Here is a 17,886-nt window from a genome sequence, read left to right as displayed (position 1 = left end):
TTGATTTTTTCTTCTTTAGCCTGTACTACTGATTAGTGTAACATGGATTTTTTTTCAATAATTTATATTTTTTGTACTTTTTATAGTTAAAAGGCTCCAAGTATCATATATAAGAAATACACTATTTCAATATTTTTCTCAACTCAGCTACAACGTAGTTCATATAATAATAGGGACAAAATATGTTTAAAGTAACTTTATTTATGCTTATTTTACAGTTTTTATTCTATTCATTCAAAAGAAACCCAATTTTATGTTTTTTCTTTTTAAATAAACTGATGACAATAGGATACAGGAGATGTTTGGAATATGCCAGTTAAACTATTTACCACTGGCCAAAATACCACAACTATGCAACATATAAAATTAGCTGTAGTTTCACCATTTGGGGTCACAATCCTTAAAGTAAGACATCATTTTAATCGGTATTGTGTACAGATTCATAAAAGCTGAGAAGTTTTTATACATTGCATACAAGGTTTTGCTTAAGGGTGCTATAAACAGTTTCGTATAAAAAACTAGGGGTTATTCCCCCGACTAAAAATAGACTTGGAGGGAAGTCCCTTTTTATCAACATAATTGGTAACCAGATGCTCCGCAGGGCGTAGCTTTATACGACCGCAGAGGTTGAACCCTGAATGGTTGGGGCAAGTATGGACACAACATTCAAGCTGGATTCAGCTCTAAATTTGGATTGTGATTAAATAGTTGACACAGAATGAATGTGTTCTAATGAACTTTAAACTTTTGTTTTCTCTTAGAGCAATTCACTATGCTGTTGAATATTAATCCTCTCAAAAAAATGTTTGAAGAAATTTTCTTTTTATTTATGAAATTTCAAATGAGAAAAATTGAACCCAATTTTTTTTAATCACATCCCCCTTTCCCTTATTCCAAAACTAATCTCAATTAAAATTTCTAATGGAGTTTGCAACAATAACTACTCATTTAAATACATCATAATATATTAAGATGTAAAAAAAATGCTTGTTATCACTGAATGGTAAAGATTATTTTAATTTATCAGTTGGTAGTAAAAAGTGAATATACATTGTATATTGTATATAACAAAGATTTAAGTTGATTCTGGACAAAGAAAGATAACTCCAATTAAAAAAAATTATTGCTATTGCAAAATATTGTGAAATTAGATATTTCTTGTTGATTCTGGACAAAGAAAGATAATTCCAATTAAAAAAAATCTTGCTATTGCACAATATTGTGAAATTAGATATTTCTTGCAAACTATCCTGGACAAAGAAAGATAACTCTAATTAAAAAAATTTAGCTATTTCACAATATTGTGCAATTAGAAATTTCTTGCCATTGCGCAATACTGTGCAATTGAAAAGACTTGCTATTGCACAATACTTAATATACCTGATTTGGACCAACTTGAAAACTGGGCCCATAATCAAAAATCTAAGTACATGTTTGGATTCAGCATATCAAAGAACCCCAAGATTTCAATTTTTGTTAAAATCAAACTAAGTTTAATTTTGGACCCTTTGGACTTTAATGTAGACCAATTTGAAAACAGGACCAAAAATGAAGAATCTACATACACAGTTAGATTTGGCATATCAAAGAACCCCATTTATTCAATTTTTGATGAAATCAAACAAAGTTTAATTTTGGACCACGATTTGGACCAACTTGAAAACGGGGCCAATAATCAAGAATCTAAGTACATTTTTAGATTCAGCACAGAACCCAACCGATTCATTTTTTGTCAAAATCAAACTAAGTTTAATTTTGGACCCTTTGGACCTTAATGTAGACCAATTTGACAACGGGACCAAAAGTTAAGAATTTACATACACAGTTAGATTCAGCATATCAAAGAACCCCAATTATTCAATTTTGATGAAATCAAACAAAGTTTAATTTTGGACCCTTTGGGCCCCTTATTCCTAAACTGTTTGGACCAAAACTCCCAAAATCAATACCAACCTTCCTTTTATGGTCATAAACCTTGTGTTTAAATTTCATAGATTTCTATTTACTTATACTAACGTTATGGTGCAAAAACCAAGAAAAATGCTTATTTGGGCCCTTTTTTGGCCCCTAATTCCTAAACTGTTGAAATCAAAACTCCCAAAATCAATCCCAACCTTTCTTTTGTGGTCATAAACCTTGTGTCAAAATTTCATAGATTTCTATTAACTTAAACTAAAGTTATAGTGCGAAAACCAAGAAAATGCTTATTTGGGCCCTTTTTGGCCCCTAATTCCTAAAATGTTGGGACCAAAACTCCCAAAATCAATACCAACCTTCCTTTTGTGGTCATAAACCTTGTGTTAAAATTTCATAGATTTCTATTCACTTTTACTAAAGTAAGAGTGCAAAAACTAAAAGTATTCGGACGACGACGCAGACGACGACGCCAGTATGCCAGTATGATAGCAATATACGATGAAAATTTTTTCAAATTTTGCGGTCGTATAAAAATGAACACAACTTATTGTCTTGCTTGACGTAGTCAAAAAGCAAGACAAAGGCATGCTGTTTACGGCATCGGCGACGTCAAAAATGTATTAGTTTGTGATTAGGCCTAGTTTGTGGTGAACAACTAGTTGTAGGTCAATGATATTTGGTATGCAGTTTTATAAGCAGTCATGTCTCATTTCCATGGAGATTATTTGGTGCCCCTCAGTCATAGTCTATTGACTTTAAAACTTTTGCTTAGTTTAAATAATTTTTTTTTATATAATTTAGTAAGGTTTCTAAAAATATCGACATATTTAAATTGCAATCACAATATGAAGTTTCAAAGTCAACAATTTTCACATAATACAGACCACTCAAATAAGTGTATCAAATAAATGCATTGTAAAATAATATAAAAATTCTTTAAAAAAAAGTTAAAATGTACAAAAGGAATTCTACCCTAAACTATTTAACTTTATCATAATCTACTTAAATATCAAATTCAAAACCCAGAAATACAAAAACTCTCTAACTCAATTATTACTAGAGAATGCAGTGGAATTAGACTCTATATTTAGAGGGGCTTTAGATAAAACAGGTCAAAATAAAGTAACTAAGCATCACCCTGGGAAATAAAGCATATCAGTTTTACTCAAAACAAGTTGCAGTGTCTTATAAAGACATCAGGGTGTCATGAACCTGTAAGTGGTGATCAGTTTGGCATGTTTATTTGACCTCATTTTCATGGTTCATTGGTCAATCTTGAGTTTTCCTGTTAAGATTGTTTCTGAGATACTATATGCAATAGGTCATTTATATTTAAAGCATGTAATGGTTGTAGGCTGTACAAAGTCTATCTGGCAGGGTTCAACTGACCTTGACCTAAATTTAATTACGGTCATTGTTGAATGTTAGTTTTAGCAAAAAAATATATTTAAGACTATCAACATAAAATCAATGGTTAGTAAAGAAGGCGAGACATTTCAGCGTGTGCACTCTTGTTACTTTAAGTCTTATCCTTTTAGATGGGTCCATTTTATTTTACAACGATGAAACAGCTTACTTACCAAATAATCAAAAATAAAATCTTGCAGAATTGTTTTACATTTTTTCATGTTGGGGCCTTTTAAACCCAATCATTTTGTATTTACTAGTAGGATTTTTCTCATTCTTGAAGGCCATACAGTTGCCTGAAATTTCTTACAGATCCACTTCATATAAACTCTGGAAGATTCTTTCATCAAAACTGTTAAAAAAAAAATTTACATTTAAGGTAGTACCCAACACCTTCACTAAAATTAATTTGGCTCGTTTAATTTTCATAAAATTTTGACAAAGTATTAACTTTGACCCTTTGACATAAATGTAAAATTTTCAAAACATTTGAACCTACCATTTTATCAGAAAAATTACACTGGTTATAGCAGTTTGACAAGCACTCATTTTGATCATTGAGAAGCTTAATATTCCCTTAACAACACAACGTAATTAAAATGTTTAGATGATTTTACAGAGTTATCTCCCTGTAGTGTTAGGTACCACTTTAAAGCAAAATTAAGTCCAATATTCAGGGAGAAATTTCTTTCAAATTACTTGAGACTGAAAAATTAATGTAGAGGCATTTCTAGCAATCAACTTATGTGGAGCAGGATCTGCTTACCGTTCTGGAGCACCTGAGATCACCCCTAGTTTTGGGTGGTATTCGTGTTGTTTATTCTTTATTTTTCTATGTTGTGTCATGTGTTCAATTGTTTGTTGTTTGCCTTTTCCATTTTTAGCCATGGCGTTGTCAGTTTATTTTTTGATTTATGGGTTTGACTGTCCCTCTGGTACATGTATCTTTCATCCCTCTTTTATGGATGTGTTTAGTTAAAGAGTTCAAAAGTTGGTCACACTTTTTGGCAACTAAGAAATGTCAAAAAGCAACAAGAAGTAAATTAAGAAAAGAAGGAAAATTAAGCATTAAGAAAGATTATTTGGTATTAATACAAACAATTTGTTCTTTACTAATCATTGATATTATTTTAATAGTCCTTAATATAAAGCTGTATTACAACTGTCACATAAACTTAACATTTACCAAGAAAACTAAACATTGACCAATGAACCATGAAAATGAGGTCAAGGTAAGATGGAGGCAGGCATGTACAGCTAACAATTCTACCATAAAACAAATATAGTTGAACTTTTGCTTATAGTTTAAGAAAAACAGACCAAAACACCAAAACTTAACACTGAGCAATGAACCCTGAAAATGAGGTCAAGGTAAAATCAAATCTGCACGACTGACATATAGATCATAAAATATTTCCATACACCAAATATAGTTGACCTATTGCATATAGTACAGTGAAACTTCTCTAAACCGGTCCCTCTTAATACCGGTTCTCCCTTCATACCGGCCAAAACCGAATGTATTAGAAATAGTTATCAAAAGTACCAGGATTATAATTTTATACGCCAGACGCGCGTTTCGTCTACATAAGACTCATCAGTGACGCTCTAATCAAAATAGTTAAAAAGCCAAACAAATACAAAGTTGAAGAGCATTGAGGACCCAAAATTCCAAAAAGTTGTGCCAAATACGGCTAAGGTAATCTACTCCTGGGGTAAGAAAATCCTTTGTTTTTCGAATAATTCAAAGTTTTGTAAACAGAAAATTTATAAAAATGACCATATAATTGATATTCATGTCAACACCGAAGTGCTGACTACTGGGCTGGTGATACCCTCGGGGACGAAACGTCCACCAGCAGTGGCATCGACCCAGTGGTGTAAATAGTTATCAAAAGTACCAGGATTATAATTTTATACGCCAGACGCGCGTTTCGTCTACATAAGACTCATCAGTGACGCTCTAATCAAAATAGTTAAAAAGCCAAACAAATACAAAGTTGAAGAGCATTGAGGACCCAAAATTCCAAAAAGTTGTGCCAAATACGGCTAAGGTAATCTACTCCTGGGGTAAGAAAATCCTTTGTTTTTCGAATAAAGACCAAAACTCAAGAACTTAACTTTGACCACTGAACCATGAAAATAAGGTCAAGACAGATGACACCAGCCAGCTAGACATGTTCACCTTACAATCATTCCATACACCAAATATAGTAGAACTATTGCATACAGTATAAGACAAACAGACCAAATCACAAAATAATAACTATAACCACTGATTGCACTGAACCATGAAAATGAGGTGAAGGTCAGATGACACCTTACAGTCTTTCCATACACCAAATATAGTAGACCTATTGCTTATAGTATTTCAAATATGGACTTGACCACCAAAAGTTAACCTTGTTTTCTGATCCATAAAATGAGGTCGAGGTCAAGTGGAAACTGTCCAACAGGCATAAGGACCTTGCAAAGTCCAAATACAGTTATCCTATAACTTATAATAAGAGAGAATTCAACATTACAAAAAAACTTTTTTTCCAGTAGTCACTAAACCATGAAAACTAGGTCAAGGACATTGGACATATGAATGTCTGAAACTTCTTAACATGAGGCATCCATATACAAAGTATGAAGCATCAAGGTCTTCCACCTTCTAAAATATAAAGCTTTTAAGAAGTTAGCTAATGCTGCCGCCACCATAGCTGCTTGATCACTATCCCTATGTTGAGCTTTCTGTGACAAAAGTCACTGGCTCAACAATAAGTAACTCTGTTTTAATTGATTTTATTTTTGTAATTTAACTATTTAACAGCTCATTTTCTTGGGATGTCAAATCTGTAGCATCACCAGGGACGACTTAGCAAGCATTGAAGAGTTCTAAGTGTTTGCAGGAGATGATTTGTTTTGGCCATTAGATCTTCTAAGTAACCAAGCCTGATAATTCTACTCATTGATATTTTTTAAGAAACAAATAGAGAAAACATTGACTGATAACCAGTATGTTGTCATTCAATCATTTAGAAAAGCATAAATTGACAATATACAATTAACTGTATTTCCCCTCTATATTGTGAAGTCTATCGGCTAACACTGATACATCTGCAACTGTTATTTCTGTAAGGGAGGTAACTTCTGGTTTGGCTACATGTGGTGATATTTCGATCTCCATGATACAAAGTAATTCAATTAACTTCTGTTGACAACTTTTGATTCCCTGAAATAAATAAATTTAACATAGAAACACTAGAGGTTAGAGTAATTTACAAATGGAGTTTTTATCTCTGAACTCAAAAGTACAAATAGATTCACCTGAAATTACCTATTGTAAATTCAAAATTAAATGAAAACATTCATAATTGTACATTTCAGTTAACAGATGGTGATAAAAACATTAACTTAAAATATTATCTACATGTAGACAATTTTCTATTAAGCGATTTATTGATGATTTCCATTTTTTTTGTAGATCTAATCTTTCTATGTCATTTAGGCTATGGTAAGGTTCCCTGAAGTGGCTTTGCTCTTACTGCTTCTTTTTGTGAGATATAAACTTGAAACTGCAGTTTTACCCCTTATGTGGATCCATTTTGTTCATCCTATAGGAACAAAGATGATAGGGGTTTACGCAGTATATATTGGACGTGTGATGTAGTCTTTCGGAATACCGGATGTTATTCGGAACACTTCTGTTCTTTCCATGACCACCTTTCAAATACATGCGCAATAGCTATGACCACTTTTCAAATGCATGCGCAATAGCTTACTTATCAGTTGAATATGCATTAGCATCTTAAGTTGCTATAGAGATATTTTACGTATGATCTGAAATTTATATAACACTTTCTTGCACACGATTACAAGCTGCTAATATTAACCTACATGCGTAGTATTTCAATTAGTCAAACGATGTAACCAGCTGTGCTAGATATGAGATAAGATTTCATGTAAACAATGCGCTTTATATTCTGAACGAGAATAATTAAAAATAAAATCTTTAGAAAGAGTTTTAGTAGCATTTTATTTTAGATTTTACGTTAAGTGAAGATGTACATGTTTTTTATACTGAAATTAAAGGGAAGTCTTTCTTGCATATGATTAAATAACAGTTAATTATGAAAGTTATGTCCGTATTTATTTTCATTAATATTGCAAATTTAAAGTTATTTTCTTTGTTTAAATATTGCAACATTATTTATTTTTTTTTAAAACAAGGAGGTCACATAACAACCTCTGAATCCTTTTCGTCATTAAAATGCGACTGATAAGTATAGATATTCAATATGAAAAGGGGGGAAATAACCGTGACTGAAATCTAAATCTAAAATTTAATTAAAAAAAATACACATTTGACCATGCAGATGTAAGAAATGATACTTCAAGCAATAAAACTATGAATTAAATGTGCCACTTTCATTACGACTGATAACCTAAAAATGAATCATGCATGCATTTTTAGCAGACTCAACCAGGTCGGCGATTAGATATCGAATATAAAAAAGAAGATACAGTTTGGTGTCAATGAGACAACTATCTACAAGAAACCAAAATAACACAGAAGTACAAACTATGGGTCTCCGTACGGCCTTCAACAACAGGCAAAGCACGTACCGCATAGTCGGCTATAAAAGGCCCCGAAAAGACAATGTAAAATAACCAGTCAAAAAAGAAAATTAACAAAGTCTGTATCATCGTATGCGTAACTTAGTTGCTCACCAGAGGAATGCTACGCAAGCATTTAAACCCGCGTTCCATAAGTTTGAAGTACGTCAAAAAGCAAAGGTATACGCTGGGTGAACGCTTTTCCTTCAGGAAAATTTTAATGGAACATAAAAAATTTCATTCAGCTCAAGCGTTTGTCAAGCGTATACCTGTATAATGCACATACATAATATACATGCTGCACGAGTGTTGAAAACGCTACAGATAAGTTTGAGACAAGTTAAGGGCACATTGCATAAAAAAATACTTGTCGCCTTAAAGCTTTCATTCAGGAGAAGAAGTCCGATACGGGTGAAACTTCATCAAACCTACAGAAGATATTACACCCTCTCCAACCATGCAACATGGGACAAGACATAGAAGTACAGGAACTACTCCCATTAGTTTGAGCTGTACAAGATCAAAAAAATATCCCGCCTGCCTCAAAGGTGCATAGGATCGACCATGGTCCAGCACTAATGATACAAGTATCAACCAGAGTTACAATGACGTGGTATTAAGTCTTTAAAGGCCACCGAGCGGCCTCCAAAAATGAAAAAAACTCTATTTAGTCGGCTATTAAATGCCCCGACCATTAAGATTTAAAAACAAAAATCAAACAAAACTAAATAGCCTTATTGATAACACAATAATTTACGAAAAAAACTTGACCGACATGAATTATGAACAACAACCACTGTACTACATGTTCCTGGCTTTAGAATGGACATTGGTATATAAACAATGTGGTGGCCATAAACCCAACCCTCCCTAATGAACCAAACCATAAGGACAACACATTGCAAGAAAAAAACTGTAAAATATCAGTTGCAATTTGCGTCCCTAAAAATATGGGTAAGGTGCACAATAATCACTTACATAAAAACAATAGACACAAATCACTGAAATAATCGCACTTACCGGAAACTATTTCAAAGCTTGTGAACATGTAGACGAACCAGTGGGCATAGACTGACTGGTAAACATATAAACAGACGGGTGAATGTGACAGACTTTTTGACAAACATTCACATATAGACAGACCTGCAGTCGGGAATGTAGAAAGACTAGGAGAAACGCATAGGTACGCTATACGCACACCAAATACACGTTTTAGGTCGTTGGTCACACGATACAGATATGATTGACAGGTTGAATGCATCAAATTTACTAGCGTATTGGTAACGTGCATGATTTTTTTTACCACGGCCGACATACGTCGGATCTATACGTTGATGTGTGAAGCCGGTATTACATTAGGTAAACAGGCAATGTCAGTTTCTAATTCTTATGCACAACAACAAAAGTAATATAAAACAATACATCTTTATTAAACAATTATCTAATATATATATAATGCCAAACAAGCATTTGGGTTTACGATTGCATTTCTTTTTTTAAAGAAAGCAACTTGTTTGTAACATTAATCATTACATTGTATTATGATAAATTACCTGTGTCAATCTTTCCTTCACATGACAATCTGTTTTGGCCATTCTTCTCATTACCTATCAGAAAAACCATAAAATAATAAATTATTTGAAGAAAATTTTAAATATCACTCCAAGGTTAAATATTAAGTATAAAGGGCTAGCTAACCTGTGGTTACAATGCTTTAGCATGTGTAATATTTTTTTATATAACGTACTTCGGGTTCCAGAAGGTGTGACTCGATTGGCAGAAGATATTTACAGATAGATAGATAGACATGGTGGCCATGTTTTATTGGTGCAGGAAGCGAGAGTACATAAAGAAACCCTCAAAATTCAGCTGGAAACTTGCAATCTTATTGAGTTAATCCACTGAAGCAGCTTAAGGTCAAGTTCCAGAAAATGGGCTATGTCACAGATTCCAGTAAAATTTGGCATACAACTCTGGCTCGTTGAACTACAACTGAAAATTGAAATAATAATGCATTTATCTCTTCCATTATCTGAAATATTAGTAATTGAATTCTTACAAAATGAGTGAATATTTGTATAGAAAGCACATAAAATCAGCGAAATATCTTCTAAAATTTGTCTTGAAATCATAAAATTTCTGATTTTACTCCATAGATTTTTCTTAAAAAGCTTTATGTTGTTAATACAAATATTTCCGTTTTAATGATGCAATATAAAGATAGGGTGACCAACTTCATTTTTACAGTATACACCATTCAAAGTTGTGTTTATTGTGAAAAATGCCAAAATGTTACCATGTTATTGGCCCTAAAACATTATTTTTTTACATATTTCACTACCTAAAGGTAACAAATTGATTATTAAACAAAAAACGAAGTCGGTGACCATATGATTATTTTATATCATTAAAACAGAATTGTATGTGTCAACAACATATATTTTTTCAAGAATAATCTAGAGTAGAATTAGAGATTTGATGATTTTAAGACAAATTTTAGAAGGTTTTTCGCAATTTTATGTGTTTCCTATACAAATGTTCACCCATATGAAAGAAATCAGTCTGTGTTTTTTCAGATAATAAAAGAGATGAATGCATTATTATTTTGATTTCTCAGTTGTAGTTCAACAAGCCAGAGTTGTATGCCAAATTTTAGCAAAATCTGTGACATAGCCCATTTATTGTTCCTTGACCTTAACATCTGACCAGTCGAACCTAAAGAACAAAAATTTAGAGGGTCAACACAAATTATGTCATTGACCAGTTAAATAGTATTACTGTTTGTGACTGTTTCATTTAAATGATAATAACCATCACAGAAAGTAAACCAAAAAAATGTTCACCCCTTTTGTTTATTTTACAAGCTTTAGTAACCATATCACCTCAAGTTGCCAATATCTTTTAGAGGAAAACCACATAAAACAAGGTGTCCCTAGTAGAGGGAATGAAGCACTATAATTTTATATGCTCAGTGGATCCTGAAAATGGGTTAAATACTCTAATTTGGCATTAACATTAGAAAGATCATATCATAGATAACGTGTGTACTAAGTTTTACTTTGATTGAACTTCACCTTCATCAAAAACTACCTTGATCAAAAACTTTAACCTGGAGCTGGACAGACCAACAAACAGATGAAAGGACGGACAGACAAACAAACAAACAGAGGAAAGGACACACAGACCAGAAAACATAATGCCCATAAATGGGACACAAAAAGAATGGTAAACCCAAGCTACGATGGATGTTTGTCATTCCAGGGTTAATTTCCTTCAACAGTCAAACTCAAGGTAATATTTTTTCATATGAAACAGATGTGACATACTATGATTTGGTGGTATAACACCAATAGTTATCTCCCTGACACCTGAAAATGAAATTTAAGCAAGTCCCAAGTCAGGAGCCTGTAAATCAGTGGCTTTTGTTTGTTTAAGTGTTACATGTTTGTTTTTCATTCATTCTTTGAACATAAATAAGGCTGTTAGTTTTCTCTTTTGATTTGTTATTTTCCAGGTCTTTTATAGCTGACTATGTGGTATGGACTTTGCTCATTGTTGAAGGCTGTATGGTGACCTATAGCTGTTAATTTCTCAGTCATTTTGGTCTCTTGTGGAGAGTTGTCTCATTGACAATCATACCACATCTTCCCTTTTTTTAGATTAAGAGTTATCATCCTTACTTCAGAGGGTGAAAATCAACATTTTCTACAGGACATGACTTCCAAATGGGCATCAAAGTTATCTCCCATGCATACTCAATAAAATGAAATCCAAACAAGCTGTAGAGTTATTTCCTTATTCATGTCTATGTCTGAAATTTATTTTATTAATTTTTAACAAACTTGACAACAAGAAAAGAAAATTGTAAATTGATTGTTGCCATAAGATTAGAATGTAATATCTGGTTATTAAATATTTGATAATCATCCCTTTAACACATTTATTTGCCTACCTGGCTTTCAGCTGCAGAAAATCCAATGAGTTCTGTTAATACCTGTAAGAACAATTACAAAATATAACCTTCTATTTCATAGCAACATATTTTAATAAACCTGGGCTCTTACTCACAAACTTTTTATTAAAGTCCTTTGGACTTTTATTCAGTTTGTGAGTTAATCGGCCAGGTTTACACATCAATAACCTCAATAAAAAATGTGTTTGATGTGTTTAATGTGTTTAAATGTTAAGTGTGATAGTCAATCATTCCAACAGTCTAAATGTAAAGTTTGATAGTCAATCATTCCAACAGTCTAAATGTTAAGTTTGATAGCCAATCATTCCAACAGTCTAAATGTTAAGTTTGATAGTCAATCATTCCAACAGTCTAAATGTAAAGTTTGATAGTCAATCATTCCAACAGTCCAAATGTAAAGTTTGATAGTCAATCATTCCAACAGTCTAAATGTAAAGTTTGATAGTCAATCATTCCAACAGTCTAAATGTAAAGTTTGATAGTCAATCATTCCAACAGTCCAAATGTTAAGTTTGATAGTCAATCATTCCAACAGTCCAAATGTTAAGTTTGATAGTCAATCATTCCAACAGTCCAAATGTAAAGTTTGATAGGCAATCATTCCAACAGTCTAAATGTTAAGTTTGATAGTCAATCATTCCAACAGTCCAAATGTTAAGTTTGATAGTCAATCATTCCAACAGTCTAAATGTAAAGTTTGATAGTCAATCATTCCAACAGTCCAAATGTAAAGTTTGATAGTCAATCATTCCAACAGTCCAAATGTAGAGTTTGATAGTCAATCATTCCAACAGTCCAAATGTAAAGTTTGATAGTCAATCATTCCAACAGTCCAAATGTAAAGTTTGATAGTCAATCATTCCAACAGTCCAAATGTAAAGTTTGAAAGTCAATCATTCCAACAGTCTAAATGTAAAGTTTGATAGTCAATCATTCCAACAGTCTAAATGTTAAGTTTGATAGTCAATCATTCCAACAGTAAAGTTTGATAGTCAATCATTCCAACAGTAAAGTTTGATAGTCAATCATTCCAACAGTCTAAATGTAAAGTTTGATAGTCAATCATTCCAACAGTCCAAATGTAAAGTTTGATAGTCAATCATTCCAACAGTAAAGTTTGATAGTCAATCATTCCAACAGTCTAAATGTAAAGTTTGAAAGTCAATCATTCCAACAGTCCAAATGTAAAGTTTGATAGTCAATCATTCCAACAGTAAAGTTTGATAGTCAATCATTCCAACAGTCTAAATGTAAAGTTTGATAGTCAATCATTCCAACAGTCTAAATGTTAAGTGTGATAGTCAATCATTCCAACCGTCTAAATGTAAAGTTTGATAGTCAATCATTCCAACAGTCTAAATGTAAAGTTTGATAGTCAATCATTCCAACAGTCTAAATGTAAAGTTTCATAGTCAATCATTACAACAGTCTAAATGTAAAGTTTGATAGTCAATCATTCCAACAGTCCAAATGTTATGGTGGCTCGTGGGTACAAAAATTTTAGCAAAAAATTAAACCTTTATTTTTTCATTACAAATTTTATTTATTACAGTATATGTTGTTACTTTATGATTTGGTACAAAAAACAACCCCAAAAAATGATTTGGTTTGGCCCCAGATGACTTTTAAAAATTGAAAAAGCTCCAATTTATCTCCCTTTGGTGCAAAAATGCCATTTTTTGGCCTTAAATTTGAAATATCTTTTTAAGCTCATTGGTGACCTATATTTTTTATTATTGTTTTCAAATAAGCTGTACATAAACTAAATAATTGTAAAATTTAAGTGATTTCTTATATAAGGTTATTTTTTTATTTCGATATTTCCTCTTTTTCTCCTATTAGTTCAACAGAAAAAAAGGACATTAACAAAAATGTATGCTTCTTCCAGAGACAGATTTGAGCTTAAATGAACGGTGACCCAATTTTTTTATTTCATTTTTCTTTTAAGTATATGATAAAGTTCATTTAGGAAAAAATGTAGTGAAATCCTATATTAGAAAAAAAAATCATTTATACCCAGGAGCCCCCTTAAGTTTGATAGTCAATCATTCCAACAGTCTAAATGTTAAGTTTGATAGTCAATCATTCCAACAGTCTAAATGTAAAGTTTGATAGTCAATCATTCCAACAGTCTAAATGTAAAGTTTGATAGTCAATCATTCCAACAGTCTTAATGTAAAGTTTGATAGTCAATCATTCCAACAGTCTAAATGTAAAGTTTGATAGTCAATCATTCCAACAGTCTAAATGTTAAGTTTGATAGTCAATCATTCCAACAGTCTAAATGTAAAGTTTGATAGTCAATCATTCCAACAGTCCAAATGTTAAGTTTGATAGTCAATCATTCCAACCGTCTAAATGTAAAGTTTGATAGTCAATCATTCCAACAGTCCAAATGTTAAGTTTGATAGTCAATCATTCCAACAGTCTAAATGTAAAGTTTGATAGTCAATCATTCCAACAGTCTAAATGTAAAGTTTGATAGTCAATCATTCCAACAGTAAAGTTTGATAGTCAATCATTCCAACAGTCTAAATGTAAAGTTTGATAGTCAATCATTCCAACAGTCCAAATGTTAAGTTTGATAGTCAATCATTCCAACCGTCTAAATGTAAAGTTTGATAGTCAATCATTCCAACAGTCCAAATGTTAAGTTTGATAGTCAATCATTCCAACAGTCTAAATGTAAAGTTTGATAGTCAATCATTCCAACAGTCTAAATGTAAAGTTTGATAGTCAATCATTCCAACAGTCCAAATGTTAAGTTTGATAGTCAATCATTCCAACAGTCTAAATGTAAAGTTTGATAGTCAATCATTCCAACAGTCCAAATGTTAAGTTTGATAGTCAATCATTCCAACCGTCTAAATGTAAAGTTTGATAGTCAATCATTCCAACAGTCCAAATGTAAAGTTTGATAGTCAATCATTCCAACAGTCCAAATGTTAAGTTTGATAGTCAATCATTCCAACCGTCTAAATGTAAAGTTTGATAGTCAATCATTCCAACAGTCCAAATGTTAAGTTTGATAGTCAATCATTCCAACAGTCTTAATGTAAAGTTTGATAGTCAATCATTCCAACAGTCTAAATGTAAAGTTTGATAGTCAATCATTCCAACAGTCTAAATGTTAAGTTTGATAGTCAATCATTCCAACAGTCTAAATGTAAAGTTTGATAGTCAATCATTCCAACAGTCCAAATGTTAAGTTTGATAGTCAATCATTCCAACCGTCTAAATGTAAAGTTTGATAGTCAATCATTCCAACAGTCCAAATGTTAAGTTTGATAGTCAATCATTCCAACAGTCTAAATGTAAAGTTTGATAGTCAATCATTCCAACAGTCTAAATGTAAAGTTTGATAGTCAATCATTCCAACAGTCCAAATGTTAAGTTTGATAGTCAATCATTCCAACAGTCTAAATGTAAAGTTTGATAGTCAATCATTCCAACAGTCCAAATGTTAAGTTTGATAGTCAATCATTCCAACCGTCTAAATGTAAAGTTTGATAGTCAATCATTCCAACAGTCCAAATGTAAAGTTTGATAGTCAATCATTCCAACAGTCCAAATGTTAAGTTTGATAGTCAATCATTCTAACATTTATATAATACATTTGATAAATTCTCTTTTATTTCAATTTCTATTTTTTACCTAAAGGGAGTTCACTTCTCAGTTTCAAAATAATTAACTTTTCAAAACACTAGTTTATATTGATAAGGAATTAATAAAGGAATCCAAAGAGCAAAAAATATATATAGGTCACCAGGCTTGTTTTCGAGATATGAGCGATTGAAATTTTGGCGGGAAAATATTCTCTCTTGACTTATCATAGCTTTATCATTGACTAGTTAAAGTTCTCAAAAACAGTTAAAAAGTAATTAAAATTTTATAAGACTTTTACAGATGGCTTATCATTATACATGTTAAAGAATTTCAAAAAGAAAAATGGGGGTCACTGGGGAAATTATTTCAAGGCATTCAAATGAATAAAACCAGAGGATTCCGAAAAAATCTGACAAAAAATCCAAAACATGACAAGCCAGCTTCCTCAATATAATGTGGAAATGTACAAAGAGAGACAACTCTTATCTTCAACATTTTCCATGTAAAACCCTTACATTATCAAACCAAAATTATTAAGTTACTTTCATGCTTATTTTCTCATTTAATTATTAAACACAATATGAAATATTGAAACTACATTGTATCTAATAAGAATTAAGCCTCTGATATAATTAGGATTAATGGATTTGAAATTTATTCCTATAACTTTTCGTGCATAAATGACAGTGCATCATAAGTCTCTAAAGGCTGGTTGGTATAAATAAACAAATTAATTGACTGCTTATGTTTAAAATTGTTATATATTGTATTTCATGTATATTTACCAATTTGTACTTTAAAATAAAAATATCTATCTATAAGTACCCAATTCTGTATATTGCTTTCACGTAGAGCTAGAATATCTGTGCCTCTGTCTGTGAGTCTGTCCTGTGTACTTTTTAGTTAAAATTTGAAAGGATGCTCTATTGCTAGTGCAAACAACATCCCTTTAGGAAGATTCACTCATATTCATTTAATTCTCCATGATTTCACATATTTCCTTAAGCAAGATGTGCAATTCTGTAATCACCTTTATTTTTAAGATGTCATATGTATGTAGATATACCGTTATGGTATGAAATTTGTAGATTTACAAGGCAATTGTACAATTAAAGGGTGAAAGTGTTGTTGACTATACTGTTGTGTCATGTCAGGGGCGGATTCAGCCATTTTAAAAAGGGGGGGGGGGGGGGGGGTGTTCCAATCACATGTTCCCATTCAAATACAATGATCGTCCAAAAAAAAGGGTGGGTTGAACCCCCCGGACAACCCCGGAACCCCCCCCCCTTCTGGATCTGCGCCTGTGCCTGCATGTGTGTGCCCTAAGGAGAATTTAATATTTTAGAATGTAAAATTTCAAACCTATTCTATCTTTTTACACATTCCTAAATTTAGTTGGTGAAGGGTTAAACATTCCCCACAACTCATAACCATATAATAGAATTGGTTCAATTGTATGATCAAACACATGCACACTAGTTTTAACAGAAGAAATCAGTGATAAAAAATCTTTTGATAATTTGCAGTATTCTTATTAGGCTTTTTTCTAAGAGTTCTTCTTGTGCAAAAGGGAATGGTTGTGATGCACAAAAGTGAATATTTGTATCAATTTACACATTCACACAACATATTTGTAATCTTGGATAGGGCGTATGACATTTGCGCCGATTTAGAATTTTTGAATTCTTTCATTTGCGCCGATTTTATATTTTTTCCTAATTGGATTTACAGGTAAGTTTATACTTTTACATTGGCTGAGCAGAGAGTATAAAGACAAATCAAGTGACATTGCAATTAGTAAATGGCTATCCCAATGTTTCGGGTTACCATTCCTTTCCCTAAATGAAATCGATGACTGCTTCACGTTTGACATTGCCTGACGCTCCACTCCTTCTGATGACAAATGTCATACATTCTTAGACAAAGTACAAGTACACATTCGGCATAACGGTCAACCAATTCGTGATAGCATCCATAAAATTAACGAAGGGATGAATTCACCATTTGGAACTCTTGGTTGAATAACTTCATTGTGAGAAAATGCTATCTCTAGAAATACCCCCACCAGTACGTATGTCAGACAAAGAAAAGGTGGCCTTCATTATCAACAATTACGCCGAAAATAGAAGAGACGAAATCATAAGAAAGATGTGTTGTCTATACATACTCGGAAAGAACAGATTTATGATTTAAATGTATTCCGTTTTTATGGATTTGAATGCTGTACATATATTTTTAATTGGTCATTTTAGTATAAACAAAGTGCTTTTATCTTAGGTTTTTACTTCTTGATTTTAAGCAGGAGACAACAGTTATATACATGTTATGATTGCATGACAATTCATAACATATAAACAACTGGCTAACGGAATAGGTCTTTA

At 32.2% G+C, this 17,886-nt stretch overlaps 1 protein-coding gene across 4 annotated transcripts in view; it reads right to left on the bottom strand.

The window, feature by feature from the left end:
- Nucleotides 1-6,095: 6,095 nt before the first annotated feature.
- The window catches only part of LOC134686946 (recQ-mediated genome instability protein 1-like), a 46,574-nt gene continuing 34,783 nt past the window's right edge, over nt 6,096-17,886 (bottom strand). For all 4 annotated transcript variants that reach the window (XM_063546809.1, XM_063546810.1, XM_063546808.1 and 1 more), the window contains exons 12-14: nt 11,879-11,920; nt 9,480-9,533; nt 6,096-6,541 (exon numbers count right to left, since the gene is read on the bottom strand). In XM_063546809.1, the coding sequence (XP_063402879.1) occupies nt 6,374-6,541; nt 9,480-9,533; nt 11,879-11,920 (264 nt within the window). In that variant the 3' untranslated portion in view covers nt 6,096-6,373. The remainder of the gene's footprint in view (nt 6,542-9,479; nt 9,534-11,878; nt 11,921-17,886) is intronic.

This window comes from Mytilus trossulus, chromosome 10 (genome assembly GCF_036588685.1).
Source record: "Mytilus trossulus isolate FHL-02 chromosome 10, PNRI_Mtr1.1.1.hap1, whole genome shotgun sequence".
NCBI lineage: Eukaryota > Metazoa > Mollusca > Bivalvia > Mytilida > Mytilidae > Mytilus > Mytilus trossulus.
This window is presented reverse-complemented; position numbering and strand designations above follow the sequence as displayed.